We start from the raw sequence: 18,363 nt of genomic DNA on the forward strand, positions 1-18,363 counted from the left end.
TGAGCATTGAGTTATATTTTCTATCGTTCATATCTTAATATAACAACACAATAAATACTACACAGGAAATGGATACAGCGACAAATATGCGCGTCGGTAAAAATCCCTCCCCACATTGCGCCCTGGTCCTGAAATGAAAGCTTGAATTGATCGTTTCGTGAGCTCAGAATGATTACATATTACAGGTTTATATATGTTCATACACAGCTAGGGTACTGCCTGACTCACTGCTGCTGTTTTCCTCAATCTGACAAAGGAACACACGTTGTCGGGGATAATAAAGCTCCGTGTTTTGTAATGATGGCGTGGATACGGAGGCACCTTTTTTTTCAGTGGAGTTTGCATGTCACCTTTTGGGGCTCGTCCTTTACTCGCTCAGAAGGATCGCACACTTTGGATATCCGACCAAATTAACTTCAGGACCAGGCACAGCTCTGAATGAAGTCTGAGGGGGTTTCCGGCTGACGCGTCATAGCACATGCAGTGCGCAGATGGACCTTTTTTTTTTTTGGACTAATCGGCTAATGAAAAATTTGTCGACGAATATTTTCTGCCGACTAACGGTTAGTCGACTTATGGGGGCAGGTAGTTACAGGTAGCCCGAATAGCAGAGAGTTGCAAAGTTCACTTCCAACCTGAATCCCTGGAAAGATGATTCAAATACCTTCTCAACACCGACTACCCATGCCCATGACCCAGTCGCTTTTTCTCCGAGTAGCCCCGTTGATACTTGTCAGTGGGAAAATATGAAAGTGTGGATGTAAAGCAGGGCAGTGCTGGGAAAAGAGCTTAAGAGATTTAGCAGACCTTCCTGTGAAAGGCTTGGTTAATAGCACAGCAGCGGCAGGTTTATAAGAGAAATGTAAGTTTTAGGTTCCCTGCTTAGTCTTACTCGACTGAATCCCATCTTACCTTATCTCTGTGTCGCGTTTGAGCATTACACTTTCCCAAACGGTTTTCCATCACCCAGTGTGTAGAGAAAGTTTGAGTTTCTGTATGGGGCACGTTTTAAAAACTTGTGCACTCTGATCAACTTCCTAGTTCTGTATTTATACCAAATAGTATTCAACACATTGCTGGCTCTGCATCAGAGGGCATTTACATTAATCTCAAAATTGTTTTTATTCAGCTTAATTATTAAATTCTGCCCTCTTATTTTGCATAATGTGTCCCTTGTACACATCTATGAGTGTGTTTGCATAACATCTTGTCTTTGTAATGTGTGTTGGTTAGTTTAAGTGTATTGCCATTTGACACAAATGTACGGTACAAATCATTTCCCGCCAGCTATTATGAAATTCTAGTTAAGATGTTAGTCAGCCATGGTGCTGAACAGGTGGCGTTTTCTGGAGATCGGGCTACCGTGTGAAGAACGACACTGTTCACACACACACACACACACACTACACACTAGACAAACTAACACAGACCCCTGCAGACAAACACATAATTGCACAGATACACACAATTTCAGAAAGGAGCCGGCTGAGCAGAAAGGACACTCCGAGGCTCGCAGTGGGAGCACAGTCACTCCGTTGTGCTGCTTGTGTAACGGGGCTCGGCTGCTGTCGTGCTCTCAGGTGTCGGCTACCGTCCTCAGGCCTCAGCTGCTGCCGTTTACCCATGCAGATACAATGTCTGCGCTTCCCGTTCACACTAAAGAGGCAAACAGTATCTTGTCAGGTCTACAGCTCCATATTTTCATTGATTTAAAACCTTCATTTTAATGGCTGTGTCAGCCGTTTTTCTCATGGAAATATCCAGAATCAGGTCTGGACATTGTGCTGTCCTTCAATTATGTAAAATTGAGTAATTTTGTATAGATTTTTGTATCTTGGGTGTGATATCAAGCTGTATTTGGCTCTTTTTTTGCTGTAACTAATGAAAATTTCCCCTCTGTGGGACGAATAAAGGTATTTTGATTCTGATTCTGGACCCCTATAGTATGAGCACATGAGTTTCGCTTATGCCATGCCTCTGTTCTGCCAGCCACAGCTACGTAAAATAAATTAAAGTGTAAATAATTCAGCTTTTAGAGCATTTTAAGACCTCTCTTTCCCAATGTAAGTCGATTGATAATGGTATTTTTTGGCCCAATGACTTCACTGACACAGTAGTTGTAGTACCACTGTAACGAAAATGGGCTTTAATGCCCGACACTCTTCCTGGGGGCTTGGGGAAGTTGGTTATGAAATTACACTGCTGCCAAAGAGCCAGCTTGTTGATTGGTCATAAAAAAACTCTCTTACTTTAAAACTTGTTTGACGATTTCGGCCCGTTTTAGTTTTAGAATCTCTGCGTCTCTAATTTCCGTTGCTATTTTCTAGTAAATTACTTATTTCTCCCTCGGAAGTTTGTTTCCTCCAGTTTACACCAGACTTCATCAACCCGCTCACTGTGTATTCTCCAGGCAGTGAGCTGCTCTTTTCAGTAATGTCTGTTAGGTCTGAAAGATTTAAACATTCTGTTTTGACTCACAGCTCCTCTGGGTTTTGTCTACATCATTTTAGGGACTCATGTTTCGGCAACACTTGTTTTTCCATTATGCAACCTACTTGTTTTTCATTCCTATCACATCAATAGTAGAGTGAAGTAACAACATACAGTGGGGCAAAAAAGTATTTAGTCAGCCACCAATTGTGCAAGTTCTCCCATTTAAAAAGATGAGAGAGGCCTGTAATTTTTATCATAGGTGTACCTCAACTATGAGAGACAAAATGGGAGAAAAAAAATCCAGGAAATCACATTGTAGGATTTTTAATGAATTTATTTTCAGATTATTGTGGAAAATAAGTATTTGGTCAATAACAAAAGTTCATCTCAATACTTTGTTATATACCCTTTGTTGGCAATGACAGAGGTCAAACGTTTTCTGTAAGTCTTCACAAGGTTTCCACACACTGTTGCTGGTATTTTGGCCCATTCCTCCATGCAGATCTCCTCTAAAGCAGTGATGTTTTGGGGCTGTCGCTGGGCAACACGGACTTTCAACTCCCTCCAAAGATTTTCTATGGGGTTGAGATCTGGAGACTGGCTAGGCCACTCCAGGACCTTGAGATGCTTCTTACGAAGCCACTCCTTCGTTGCCCTGGCGGTGTGTTTGGGATCATTGTCATGCTGAAAGACCCAGCCACGCTTCATCTTCAGTGCCCTTGCTGATGGAAGGAGGTTTTCACTCAAAATCTCACGATACATGGCCCTATTCATTCTTTCCTTTACACGGATCAGTCGTCCTGGTCCCTTTGCAGAAAAACAGCCCCAAAGCATGATGTTTCCACCCCCATGCTTCACAGTAGGTATGGTGTTCTTTGGATGCAACTCTGCATTCTTTCTCCTCCAAACACGACAAGTTGAGTTTTTACCAAAAACTTCTATTTTGGTTTCATCTGACCATATGACATTCTCCCAATCCTCTTCTGGATCATCCAAATGCCCTCTAGCAAATTTCAGACAGGCCTGGACATGTACTGGCTTAAGCGGGGGGACACGTCTGGAACTGCAGGATTTAAGTCCCTGGCGGCGTAGTGTGTTACTGATGGTAGCCTCTGTTACTTTGGTCCCAGCTCTCTGCAGGTCATTCACTAGGTCCCCCCGTGTGGTTCTGGGATTTTTGCTCACTGTACTTGTGATCATTTTGACCCCACGGGGTGAGATCTTGCGTGGAGCCCCAGATCGAGGGAGATTAGCTGGGGTCTTGTATGTCTTCCATTTTCTAATAATTGCTCCCACAGGTGATTTCTTCACACCAAGCTGCTTACCTATTGCAGATTCAGTTTTCCCAGCCTGGTGCAGGTCTACAATTTTGTCTCTGGTCTCCTTTGACAGCTCTTTGGTCTTGGCCATAGTGGAGTTTGGAGTATGACTGTTTGAGGTTGTGGACAGGTGTCTTTTATACTGATAACGAGTTCAAAAAGGTGCCATTAATACAGGTAACGAGTGGAGGACAGAGGAGCCTCTTAAAGAAGAAGTTACAGGTCTGTGAGAGCCAGAAATCTTGCTTGTTTGTAGGTGACCAAATACTTATTTTACTGAGGAATTTACCAATTAATTCTTTAAAAATCCTACAATGTGATTTCCTGGATTTTCTTTTCTCATTCTGTCTCTCATAGTTGAAGTGTACCTATGATAAAAATTACAGGCCTCTCTCATCTTTTTAAATGGGAGAACTTGCACAATTGGTGGCTGACTAAATACTTTTTTGCCCCACTGTACATGTACATGTCTCATCAGTTTTTTGCGGCGTCCTTTGTGGTGTACTTCATGTTGCATGTTGTTCAGCTCTATGATAAAGACAGTATCATGAGATCTGTGTGATTGTGGTAATGTTCTTGTTAACCAGAGGAAATGTCTTATTAGAGACAGCTGTCACGGCTTCTCTCCATTAGATTCAGACAGAGGCTCTGCAACAAAACAAAGTCCTGTAATAGCTGTTAGCTGTTAGCAGAGACGGTGGCCTGCTCACTCTCACAACTCTAGCACTTCCTGTTTGAGTTGTGCTTTGGGGTTGAGCAGACATGTTTGCCTTTCAAATGTGTAAGGGCAGAGATGGTAGTAGGTTGTAGGTGCTGTCGCCTGCGGTGTCATGACTTCCTCTTGCAGTAGCCTTTGACACAGAAATCTTAAGCCAACACTTCCTGGACAACAGTCTTTGTTGACCTTTTACATTTTAGTCTCAAACCAACAGGAGAGCTTTTTAAAATACTAGTTTTTGAAGTAAAATATCAACCACTTAGTCAGACTATCTTTCCTAATCTATGAAGCCAAACCAGCCATTACACTTCATTTGAGATGATATTAACAAGCAGGTCTGTTTAAGAAAAAAAAGCTTGTTGAGGCCTGACTTTCTAGTTGCAGACTGGACAGTGACAGACTGAAAGCTGGGTGAAAGTTAGGAAGGGCAGAGGTGGGAAGGTGATGGAGAAAAAAAGCTTACTACAATGTGGAATGAATGTGTGTCAAGTTTCTGGAAACAGTTTTTTTATCCAGGTATTAGGCAAAGTGAGCCATAAAATGAAGTAAACGTGTTAAAGCGAGCACTACTTCTCATTTGCATTTTATCAGTGGCTACCGGTTGTCTGATTCAGTTGTGTTGAGAAATCTCTGCATTTTTTAAGCTAAATTAAAGTTTCAAAGTACACAATTGGTTGGTTATAAGGTGAAAAAACTCTTCAACTGGTCACATTTTAGGGAGAGACTTTCTTGTGCAGCTGTGCCTCTATGCTGTATGGTTTGGGTGTACACGGTCCCTGTGACGCATCAGTACGGAAATCATGGGTGCGCTCACTTTGTTTTTAATCTGCAAAGAAAGTGCTGGATAAATAGGCTTAACTTTGGGCTTGTCCACGACTTGTCTGTTCATCTCACTGCATGTTTCTTATTCCATCAGTCTTTATTTTAGGAATGTTGCCTCGATCTCATCATGCAGATATTCAGTTATCATAACCGGTACAAATACATGCCAAAACTATGATAATTACGGTCATTTTCCTACATCTAATTTATAGTTGTGTGCAGATTTGGAGAAGAAAACCTCGCAGTTTTGGAGACGTTTGAAATGGTAACTAGGTGCATGCAGTGACAGCAGTACTTTACAGAGAGAAAAAGCCGTGTCTAGCCAAGGAGTGACTCAGCGCTTTATCCGCTGCCGTGGAGCCAAGCTGAATAAATCTGACCCGCGCTCAGCCTGCTCTGATGATCCCTCAGTGAATGATATGCTGAGTAATGTGGCAGATCTCCAGAGACAAACAAAGAGTGTGTGTGTGTGTGTGTGTGTGTGTGTGTGTGTGTGTGTGTGTGTGTGTGTGTGTGTGTGTGTGTGTGTGTGTGTGTGTGTGTGTGTGTGTGTGTGTGTGTGTGTGTGTGTGTGTGTGTGTGTGTGTGTGTGTGTGTGTGTGTGTGTGTGTGTGTGTGTGTGTCGGCACTGTCCATACTGAGGAATCAAGTTCTACTTTTAATGCTGGAGCCAGATTGTGTCAGACTCTGGATAAGGGAGGCCATCTTTAACCTACAGTATCCGGTACATTAGGATAGTGTGCTCAGCTTTGATTGTCCTGACTCATGTTGGCAGTTATTATAAGTAACTCACCATGTCAGAGGGCAGGAATTAAGAAAATCACACTTTTGGTCGATAGACCCAACAAAGAAAACATTTTGTTGCCATATTATGCCTACATCTTATTGCAAATGACTATTAATACATGAAAAGTAAAGTAATTGAAGTTAATTTTAAAAAAGGAGGTTAAATAATTAGCATTACAACCTCGAACAAAGGCATTTTTTCATGATGCATAAAGCCTTATTGAGGAAAGTGTCTCCATGATACAGCTCTGGAAAAAATGAACAGACCATTGCAGCATTATCTCTGGTTTACTATGTATAAGTTTTAGTTAAATGATTAAAAAAAAAAAAAAGATAAACTACTGACAACATTTCTGTGTGTTGGAATCCAACAGACACTGAATGGCTGCCATACATTTGGAGTGGTCACTTTTTTTTTCCAGAGCTGTTCATCTAAAAACTGACTGATGATTTTCATGTTTTTACATGGACTACATTTTTTTCTGGCATTGGACAACGTTTCCTTACCTGAGGGCTCTAGCAACCCATTCCAAAACTGTGAAAACTATTCAGAAATGCAAAACCCGCCGGTGAAATGAGGGAATCCAGTGAAGCTCCTCTGAGTGACATTTCTGAAAAGTTTTAGCCGTTTCTATTGGTATTGGGCAGGTAAAACACAAGAGCCTGCCCTGGGAAAATGCAGAGTCCATGTCAGTGAAAGGAGCCTGACATCCAGAGGGTCTGACTCTAATGGTTATCTGTGGAATCTAAATGAGTCCGACTGCAGCTGAAGAATGTGTCGGCTGGTGCATTGCTTTAGTTGTCCATACTATCTTTAATTGAAAACAGAAGCAACATCAGTAGGAAAATTAGGGAACATTAGGGATGTGTTGTTGATTTATTAACAATTAACATTGTTTAAAAGGCGCATATGAAGGCTCATTTCTCACACTGTGAAACCCTTCAATTTTGCTGGCCGCAGCAGTATGTCAATGGCACTCTCTCCAAAAGAGAGTCAAAATTATTAGCATTTTTTTTTTCATTTGTTATTTTACATTAAAAAAAAAATACACTTCAATCCATCTTTCTTTTAAATCGTGTTTTCTGGCCCACAGTCCTGCCACTCTTCACCTTCTGTGCTAAAACATGAGTCATGAAATAATATCCTCTGCAAATGATAACTTCCTGTGATAAAAGGTCCTGAAAAAAGCTGATGGTGGGGACAGTGAGACAGTTATCGTGTCAGTGCTAACATGTTTGATTAGGTTCTCTGGATTTGTAATTTGAATTTGTGAAGAGCCAGAAATAAATATTCAAATAATATACAGTATGTAAAGAAAGAATGCTGTGAGGTAGTTTTTTGTGGTCAAACCTCTCTATCTCAGACCTCCACAAATTCCCTCAGGCGGAATACAATTTGTGTTTGTGACCTTTTGGGTTCTCGTGATTTATTGCAGAATCATTGTATTAAATATCTTTCATCGACTTTCATTGAGTTTCTCCCTAAGTACGATAGATTTTCTTTTTTGCTTTAAAAATGAATTCACACCACTGATAACTTTCATCCTTTCATTCTCATAGCATCTCGTATGTCAAATAATACTTCCAGATCACAGGAACGTTTTGGAACCCACCAGGCCTCAGCAGCTGAAGTAGCCGGTCTCAAGAGAATCTGACAGCCTGTCTGTCACCGACGCTCTCTGGCAGCTCCTTCTTCCTCGCGGGGCTGCCAGGAAACGCTTGCCGAGTGTTGCAGCGCAACATGTGACACTCAGGGTGTCATTGCCGTGACATCTCTATCTCTAAGACAGGAAGTGACGCGGGTTAGGTTCATGCAACATCCTGCTGCTTTTGACACAGACTCCTGATGGATGACTGACATGTGAGGAGTTCATGCAGGGATAGGGAGTTGGCTTCAGCAGGGAGAGAAAGGATGGTGTGTGGGTTGACAAAGCCAATTGTCAGCTTTGTTTTTGCTCTATTCAATATAGTTGAAGTTTAGAAGCTAAAAAAAAGAGGGGGGGGGGGAGGTTGTCATATTTAAACTGTGGATGCTGTGATTGAATGAGCCATTACACACACTGTTATTGCAGATCAATTCAGAATAGATGCATCATCTAATGGTCATTTTAATAAAGACCATTGATATATTAGAGCTCAAACAGGCTGATAAAAGTTGATGATTCCTCAAAGCACCCTTAAACACTGTTATCCTGATATTCAGCCCTAAATAACCCGTAGCCCCAATGGAGTAAACTCTCCAGTTAATGCCTTTTCTTTTTCTGTTATCTCGATTAGTTTCAACATTACATTACACAGCATTTCATCCAGCAACTTCCAATAATTACATTATAAAATGTAAATGACTTTTGAATATGCCCTGCTCTTGGGACATGGTAATAAATGTAATCCCCTGATACCATGGTTAGATAATATGAACCACATTCTACAGGGCGGTTCCTTTTTGTTTTTGAGATTCAGGAAATCACAACATCTCTTTGTTGTGTTGAGGAGACGGTGTGTCTCCTGCGCTGTGTGATAGACGAGGTGTGTGAGGACACACCAGTCTGAGGCCACAAGGCCGAGAGCCGCAGCTGCTTCAGAGAGGAAACTGGACTGGCACTGTGGGTCAGTGTGTGTATGTGGGTGTGTTAGCATGGAGGTTGGCTCAAGGTTGCGCCATACCAACGTCACACATCCTGTCTTTACTCAATACACGCAATAACTCCCCACTACTGTACACCCCGGCAGCCGGGCGCCTCCCTCAGGGCGGGGTCCATTGTCTGAAACATGTTTGTGTTTGTCTCGCTGCGAGGCTTGACGTTGCAAATGTCTGCGTCTCCCTTCGCTGCCCCCCCCCCCCTCATATATTCATATAAAACCAAGATAAGAGAGCAGAGAAGAAACAGATAATCACATTTGCATATATTTATATTATATATAGATATTTATGAGGGGAGTTGCAGAATAAGCATTAAAAACTAAGAAAAGGAGAAACAGGACTGTGACGTATTACTTTGGCCTCCGAATGCTCCCCTATCGCAGAGAAGCAGCATGAAAAGAACCAACAACTAGGCACTGGGGGGGCTTTTGTTTTTTTTCAAACTGTCAAATGTATTATTTTCAGTTTATGAAGTCACAACTTTGAAGAACAAAAGATGCAGAGCAGAATGGCATTTGGTCAAAATGGGCACATTCCTAACATATCACAAACTTATTTTAATTTCCATTCACATGCACTTTAATCCAGCCGCACACCCACACAGATCAGCACAGAGATAAGAGCTGCTGTTCTGTACACAGCTGAGGGAATGCCAAACATGCATTCATGCATTCCATCCCATATTTTTACTGTAATGCTTTTGTACTCGGTATATCTCATGACGTAAAGACCGTACTCATTTAGGGATGGGCATTCGATTAAATTGTCTTTATCGATCGTCGGGAGAATTAACGATCGATTTTCGATTAATCATTAATATTTTTGTAGTTATAGGCTATATTAAAAATGCAATGAACATACAAAGAACACAGCGTTTTTTCCTCATTGAGAGAATTATTACAAGATGGACAACTGTTGTGGCAGTTCAACCGGATCCGTTCAATGTTTGAACTTGAAAATATGCGCTGCTGTGCTCTTAAGCAGCGGAGCTTGCAGCTAGAAGCCGGTGCTCATGAACACAACTGACCCTCGTTTTCCCCCATAATAATAATGATATAAAAACAATGATGTTAAACAATAACTTAACCAAAAATATGTAATACTTTTAGTCTGACAGGTTTTGCCAAATGTAACTCAAAACTATCCAAAAAGGCACCTGAGTCGAGAAAGAGGGTGAGAGAGAGATTAGCCAACCTAACAATGAATTAGGCTAATTAACAAAGCTTCATAAAAATAACCAGTAACTCCCATACAACTTCAGCACCAGTCTACTGATTTTTGTTGAGAAAGATAAGCACGTTAACATGCTCTGGGGTCAGACGCGAGCGCAGCCTGGTGACCGTCAGTGCAGCCATGAGGACACCTGCTCTGAGGGGACTGGCGTCGCCGTGATGCACAGGTACCTCCGTGCTAACTTGGCAAGCCTGGGGAACCTTATTCCATTCACTTTCCACGAGTCTGTAAGATTGTAATCCAGGGGTGGGGGAGCCTCCCTCAGAAAGTTATGAAGCTCTGCTCCTTCGATGCCAGTCTCGCATCGAGTGGTATAGTGCTCCCCAAGGAGTTCTGTCATAGCAGAGACCTGGGACTGGGAGGCCGTGACTCCAGTGTTTGCGCGCCCCTCGTCCGTGTCAGACAACACAGGCTCCTCGTCTCCCCCAACCACTGGGATAGCCGCCCTACCGATCTCCACTGCCTCTCCCAGTTCAACCAGTTTCACATTAGCAGCCATTTTCTGTGTTGGTGTGAGAAAGCCCAGGTGCTTGTGACGAGGGTCCAGCATTGATGAGATCATGGGGGCGGATGACACAAACTCATCAGACTGAACCTGTAAATGATGGGGGAAATCAATAAGAAAACATGCTGTATCTAAATAGGCAACACAACGCAGATAAGAGGCAAGTATGCATGCATGTAATTAGGCCTACTCCAATTGGCTATTTATTATGGAAATCATTTAAAGTAAGATAAAAAAGTTTAGCTTACATTCATTCGCTTGATGAGGGAAGAGGCACTTTTGCTTTGAACTCGATGAGTCTGGGCCCGTCTTCTTCACTGCGCATGAGGTGGATATTGATGAGGCTGAAGGTGACGGGATAAGTGTTCGCGATGGAGACGTCTTTTTCTGCGGACATAACCGTGGAGGCACATTTAAGTGCTATCAGCACAGGCTGTGTGTCCTCCATGATCTGCCAGTACTCATCCTTCAACTCCAGGATCCTGGCATCTTGAAGCTTGGTCACCGTTCGGTCCGACAGCACAGCAGCAACAGCCCACCGCTGCTCCACCAGCCGATCAAACATCTCGCACACAGAGTTCCACCGTGTTTTACACGACTGGATAAGCCGGTGAGTTGCGAGGCCCATTTGCTCCTGTTTCTTTCGCAGTGCATTGGTTGCTGCAGTGCTGTGATTGAAGTGGCTTACAAGTTTACTAGCCGCTAATATTACCCGATATAGATACAGTGCAAATCCATCATTTATGGCCACCTGGAGTGTGTGTGCAAAGCAGGCAACAGAAATCCAGTTCACTGTGGTGGGACTGTTGGCAGCAACAATATTGGCCGCGTTGTCATGAACGCATGCAATAACTTGGTCTTCAAGTCCCCATTGCTCTACAGCTTCATTCATTTTCTCAGCGAGGTGGTCAGCTATATGCCGACCTGGCAGGCTTTCTGTGAGCAGTCCTTCCTGTCTTTATCTTGTGGGTTTAATATCAGCAGGTTCGATTTTATTTGTTGCTCACACTTGCAGACATTTTATCATCTAATCTCATCAGAAATGGTTTATTTGCATGTTAGTGGAATATTTTTTAAGTTAATGAGAGTAGAGAATATTTATTCTATTTAATATTCCACACCTTCACACTCATTGTACATATTATATTCTGCTTTATATTTAGTTTCTGTGTATTTTTCACTTTCTTTTGAAATGCTATGCTATTTTATTTTATGGTAATTACATTGCTGTTTTTTATGCTGCTGCAATGAAAAAGATTCCCAAATTGGGATCAATAAAGTAATTCTATTCTAAGATCTATCTATCCATCCATCCATCCATCCAGACTTAATGATTTCCAACACTTCTCACTATTAAGCTTCATTCTCCTGATTAGCGACATATGTGCTCTGCATTGGCGTTGTGTTTCTATGGCTAGGTGGAAGCACTACCCTTGCAGTTCAAATTATTTCAACTTTGACCTGGTTAACGCTGACCTTTCGACACATCAATCAGATGTATGTAGGAGGCAAGCTAGCAGGGCACGTAACCATAGAAACAAAACTTTACTGGCGAGTTTCACTGCAAGGCTCTGCGCCCAACCTCGCAGTGAGCAAACAGCAGATCACTTACCATGTGAATGCAACGTAAGGCAATGTAATTCAACAAACTGCAGCCTCCAAAATAAGTCAACATTTTTCTGAAACAATTTCCACCAATAATCGAACACTATAACCTTCATGACGGAAGGATATGTTGCAGTGTTGAGGATTCATCTGCATTAGCTTTAGCGAGGAGTGGCTAATGAACAGGCACCTGATTATTGTGGAAATAACATACAGCTTATATCTGTGTTTATGATCTGTGGGCAGTTAAAGTTTGAAAGACAACCTTGGTTGGATCTGTTTGTCTTTGTAACGTGTTGTTTCTAAGAATGATTTAACAGGTTGAAGAATCTCTTGTGTTGTTTTGGGATGCTTCCTTCTAGCTGAAGTTGACACATGATGAAAAGGGGGGTTTGTGGTGTTGTGATGTTGTTACAAACCGTGTAGCCTTGTTAAAGATGTGATGAGACGATGATAAAGCTAAGGTCGATGTCTTCTTCTTTTTTTTTTACATACAAGCCACAACAAACACATTCACATGTTGTTGAGAGGACGCCAGGCTGTCATTTCTCAAGCAAGATTTAAAGGAATGAAATGCCCGTTGAGCAGTTTGTCAAGCAGTTAGCTTTAGGACAGAGTTGCATAGCGAGTTTATGTAAATGGATTTACCAAAACTGGATGTATGCAATGGATTTATTATTATAAAACTCACCTGAAGTGAACCTAGAAGCATAGACGACTGACGGTGCAGCCACAGAGATAGTTTTTCGAATCAACAATGATTAGAATTTACATTTTTACCGCAATCAGGTTTATCTGAACATGTTTAAAAGGGGGCTGAAGGAGTTGGGAAATCGTCCCAAATAAATTCAGTGTGAAGGACACGGTACAGCTTGTTTGCTGAATGTGCAAAAAACACACACACCAGAGCACCCACCAGCTCTACCTCCATCTTCCATACCGAATGTCTCTACATACATAATAATGTGGAGGGCCTTCCTCCCCTCACCCCCTTCCCAAATACCTCTGCTGGCCCCAGTCCCCATCACACCTCACACACACACACACGCACACACACACACACACACACACACACACACACACACACACACACACACACACACACACACACACACACACACACACACACACACACACACACACACACACACACACACACACACACACAGGCGGCCTCTTCCTGAAAGAAAGTGCATGGTAATCAGAAGGAGTGGGCGAATCGATGGACTGCACTCCTTGAAAGGCGTATATGGGCCGGGGGGAGGGGAGATGGGTGACGGAGGGCGGCACGGAGCTGAAATTGATGTGAGGTTGCTGAAAATGAAGATAGCAGCATGAGACAAAAGACAGGGCGGGTCTGGGCCCTGAGAGGAGAACAGGGGGAAGGGAGGCAGATTGATTTGTCTGGGGGATGGGACGAGCCAGGGGCGAAAGGAGAAGGGGGGAAGGGCGAAAAGGAGGTGAAAATGAACGTGGTGGAATAAATTAGGAAAAGCTAAATATTCTGCTGGGTGGCTGAAGAGCTATAAATGCCTTGATATTAACTCTGTGATCATTACAACCACATACGATGCTCCGGAGTTACTCCTAGCTCTGCTCCTGAGTTTTTAAGAGTTTCACTTTTCTGTTCTCAAGTTCAGAATGTACCGTGTTCCTTACACAAAATTAACTTCATATATCTGAGAGAGAGATGATATCATGAACGTTAAAGGAGATTTCCAGTTTATTGATTCATGATGTGTTCAATTTATCACAGTTCATATTCTGCACAAAAATAATCCATGTAATTACCTCAGACTTTATACACTTTTTTAGGATAAACACTTTTCCCTTTCTACTCCTCTGTGGAAATGAAATTGCTTTAATACAAAGCTTAATATTTCTCTTTTCTGCAAGTCTTATTTTGACTCATAAGGAACGAAAATGGTTAAACCCGGGGATCATTTTAGGCAGCGTGCTGTAAGTCGTGATGGGATAATTATTTTTTATTAAAGAAAGAAACCCTCATGATAAGTTTATCTTGAAACATTTCTACTGTTATACCAAGCAACTGAAGAAAAATGAAAACGAGTTTTGTAGAAATATAAACCTTAATGTTTGACATTGCCCTGTAGTTTTAGTGTTAGTATACAGTATGTTTAATTGCAGTTCTAGTTATTAAAGGTCTGAGCCGTGTCCTGGAGAGTGGTTACACCGAGTGATCTCGCCACTGTGTTTACCCCACATTGAGTGCATTTCAAGGTGATGTGGTTTTATCTGACTGATCTGTATGTGTGTGAGAGAGTGTGTGTAGTTCTCACAGTGTGGAAGTTCAGAGTCATTGTGCTAAAGGCTTTTCATGAGTCACACAGTATCTCTTGGCTCTATATTTTCCCTTTCTCTCTCAGTAAGTCCCAGTATCAAATCATTTATCATCATTAAAACCCTTAATTTACAATCTGGCAAAGTGAGCCTAAACTTAAGTCAGCAAATAAGAAAGTAAAAAATGTCACACACACACACTTCATTCACACTTGATGTGAAGTGTTAGTGCTTGTTTCCATGGCAGTGATGATTGATGGGAGCTGATGAAAGATGTGCGTCTTATTTCCCTGTTCCTCCTGTCAGATCATCTCCAGATACAGAGTTCAAGCTACTTTGTTTCCGCTCGTTGCTTATAGAAGAGCAGATGGAGGGATTAGATTTTGATGTTTATGCTTCAAGCCCTCAGACTTCAGTTGACCTGAAGAGTTCAGGGGGGGTCAGGATGTCTGTCTTTGAAGTGAATGGATGCAGGGGAAAAAAAACTGCTTTATTTTATTTGTTATTCTTGATCAATCTGCTAAATTGTGCCTGAATTAATTGATTGTTTGGGCTATTAATTGTCAGAAAATACAGAAAAATCCCACTCGCAGTTAGAGCTTGTCATGTGAGTGTTTCAGATCAGTGTGTGGATGGCACCTCGTGCTGTACAGACACAGCAGCACGTGTCCATCGCCGCTGACCTCAAAGCCACACATGAATGTGAGGAATGCAGACTGGGGGGTCAGATCAGATTCATAGGTGGCCTGGTTTCTCTGGCTTTATGGTGTGTGGTACCATGCTGCAGTCACATGACCACGGGACCTCACATGTTCGGTGGTCTCTCTGGAGAGCAATTCATTCAAATGTGTTACCCACTGCTGATGCCAGTTGTGAATGCTTTAATAATACATCACGTTTAAAGTTACAGTCAGTAAAATGGTATCTCCTTACAATTCTGACATGGGTTGGGCATCGTTTGGATTTGATCATTTTCAATTCTGATTTCCGGTTATGCTTATCAATACCGGTTCTTAAAATATACCAAGACAGTTGTTACGTGGCATCATCTGGTAACATCAGTCTTGGTACATTCTTAACAGGATGCTGACACTCCAATGGGTGTCAGGTTTTTCTCTTTTTTCTATAAACCAATTGCAGTTTAGTTTGTAGAAACAGAACACATCTATCTGAAAGGCCATCTAAAAACAAAACTCTTTATTCCAAATGGCGGACACATTGTTTATTTATGCTGGTGGCTAACCGGTCCCTCTGTCTCTCTTTCAGCATGCCTCCCTGTCGGCCAGCCGCTCAGAGAAGGGTACCGGTTGGTCGAGCCGCTCACTTGGTGCTCGATATCGTAACTCCATCGCCTTGTGCTCAGATGAGCAGCCGCACATCGGAAACTACCGGCTGCTCAAAACCATTGGCAAGGGCAACTTCGCGAAGGTCAAACTGGCACGACACATCCTGACCGGCAGAGAGGTGAGTGAAAAAGAACCGGGAAGAGCTTGCCAGGGATCTGGAAATACCTGGAAGACCAATTTTTTAGTCATGGAAAAGTTGTGGAAAATGATACAAATCTTTCTTTAATGTTGAGAAAACAATATGAACACCCTCCTAGCGCTTGTCAAATGACTTCAATGACTTTGCAGAACATTACTTTCTTCCCAAGTAGTTTAAACGGTTAAATAATGTTTAAATGATTAGCATGTTTTGGTCGGGTTGATAAAGTAAACAAGCTTGCTAGCTGGTTCTGTCTGCAAAAGTTTAAGGTTTGTGATTCAACTCTGGCTAGGAGCGATTGTTTCAAATGTGTGTTAGGCATTGTATAAAATAAAATGTAATTTATATATATACAGTTTTAATGGCTAGTTAAAAAGTGAGTCAAACACTGCCTAAGTACTGGCTAAATACAAAGCTGCATTGTTGAGTTAGAGTTAATGATATCATTATATGAAAGGTTAAACTCTTGTAGCACTGAAGGGGAAGGACAATAGGATAAAGTCAAAGAGTCTCTGGCAGTTCATAACCCTAGAAATGTTACGTTAAGTCCTGATTGTCAACAGCTTAATTCAATGTTACTATTTGTGTTCTTTGTGTTCACGCAGCAATAGTTAATACATTCATGAGAAAACATATACCATCATACTAGCTAGATCTTTACTGAGCATTTCCTGTAAATGTCTTGGAATTTGATCCGTAGCAATAAATGGGAGTGCTGGAATAGTGCCAAACTTATCACTGCACTGCAAGTTACAATGAAGTCATGCATGCTGGGAAGGATGAGGCTGAAGGGAAAGAGTGGAGGCGCACTCCGGGTAACAAGCAGGGTTTAGGAGCAGAACAGAGCCGTATCCTGTGACTCAGCACACAGACGGAGTTTTAAAGGACTCTTCCACAGAGTTCAGAGCACCTTCTGTTCCCTTACAGCCAGCCAAAACCATCCTGCCTCAGCACAAGCCAAGTCTGAGAAGTGACACAGCCAGGTTTTCCTTGTGTGTGTTTAAATATACTGTAGTCTTTCTTCTGTAAAAGCCTGACCTACATTAGTTGAGTTAATGTCTCCATAAGGCTCAGTGAAGCTGTGTGTGTGTGTGTGTGTGTGTGTGTGTGTGTGTGTGTGTGTGTGTGTGTCTGTGTGTGTGCCGCTGGCTGCATCATGTGAAAGCTCTTGTGTTCCGACTGTATAAAGCGAAGGATCATATAGTGGTGTTTGACGCAGTCTGTGAGCGGGTCACCACATGTTTCTAAGCCTCTTATGAAGCCTTGTTTGTTTGTTTAGTGGATTTGATCTCTTGTGTTCTTTACAGGCTGTAACACACTGTCTTTCCAACTATTGGTCAGCACTGCAGCAGGCTGGTTTACTCTTGTTTATGTTGTGAACTGTAGATAATATACATTTTAATGCATGATTTATGAGTCCAGAGAGCATTGTTCATAGTCTGCTCATCAGCCTCATGCAGATTTTAGACTAAAAGAGTTCATAATAAATACAAATGGAGATGATTGAATGAGTAGTTAATACAATAATAATCATCCATAATTTCAATGAATCATTTAAAGCCTCATTAGACCTTTCAGTATTATCTGATTTTACTTTGACATAAAGATTCTTTAGGAAAATATCAGCTCATGAATTACCAATGAGAAAGTGAATCCCTATGAACCCTGAGCAGTTTTGAAATGACGTAAGGGTTTTTTCTGCGGAAACAACACAAATATGGTTAGAAATATGGAGAACTCTTGAATCTTTGATATTTTGACATTGTCTTAATTTCCTTTCTGTCGTTTCCTTACAGGTTGCAATAAAGATCATCGATAAAACCCAACTCAACCCAACCAGCCTGCAGAAGGTATGTGTGTGTGTGTGTGTGTGTGTGTGTGTGTGTGTGTGTGTGTGTGTGTGTGTGTGTGTGTGTGTGTGTGTGTGTGTGTGTGTGTGTGTGTGTGTGTGTGTGTGTGTGTGTGTGTGTGTGTGTGTGTGTGTGTGTGTGTGTGTGTGTGTGTGTCCTTAGGCAAGAATGAACACACACATTGCTCCTGTTGGCAGAGCCAATAGTGTGTGTGAATGTTTCACACTCCTGAGGAGCAGGAGACATCTCACAGACTCTGTCACTACTGTGAATGAATGCTGACTTCAGTTGTAAAAGTTCTTTAAATAGTCAAAAGGATTAGAAAAGCTTTATATAAATGCAGTGCGTTAATAATTGACCTCCATTGAATGCATGATATACAGCTGCAGAAAAAACAAGAGACCACTTCAGCATTATCATTTCTCTTGTTTCATTATTTATACGTATGTATTGAATTAAACATTTTTTTAAATTGTATTCTATAAACTACTGACAATTTTTCTCTGTGTTGGAATTCAACAGACACTGGAATGGCTGCCATACATGTAGAGATAAAGATTTGAGAAACATGTGGAGTGGTGTCTTAGTTTTTTCCGGAGCTGTATGTGAATGCATCACCTGTCTGTATCCTGGGTGTGTGTATTTGCTGACAGTAGCTTCTCTTT

At 41.8% G+C, this 18,363-nt stretch overlaps 1 protein-coding gene across 4 annotated transcripts in view; it reads left to right on the forward strand.

Moving 5' to 3' along the window:
* The window catches only part of mark4b (MAP/microtubule affinity-regulating kinase 4b), a 57,876-nt gene that overhangs the window by 6,054 nt on the left and 33,459 nt on the right, over nt 1–18,363 (forward strand). For all 4 annotated transcript variants that reach the window (XM_063906424.1, XM_063906423.1, XM_063906426.1 and 1 more), the window contains exons 2-3: nt 15,630–15,827; nt 17,645–17,698. In XM_063906424.1, coding sequence (XP_063762494.1) covers nt 15,630–15,827; nt 17,645–17,698 — 252 coding nt within the window. The remainder of the gene's footprint in view (nt 1–15,629; nt 15,828–17,644; nt 17,699–18,363) is intronic.

The sequence above is a fragment of the Eleginops maclovinus genome, chromosome 18, assembly GCF_036324505.1.
Source record: "Eleginops maclovinus isolate JMC-PN-2008 ecotype Puerto Natales chromosome 18, JC_Emac_rtc_rv5, whole genome shotgun sequence".
NCBI classification, from domain to species: Eukaryota; Metazoa; Chordata; class Actinopteri; order Perciformes; family Eleginopidae; genus Eleginops; species Eleginops maclovinus.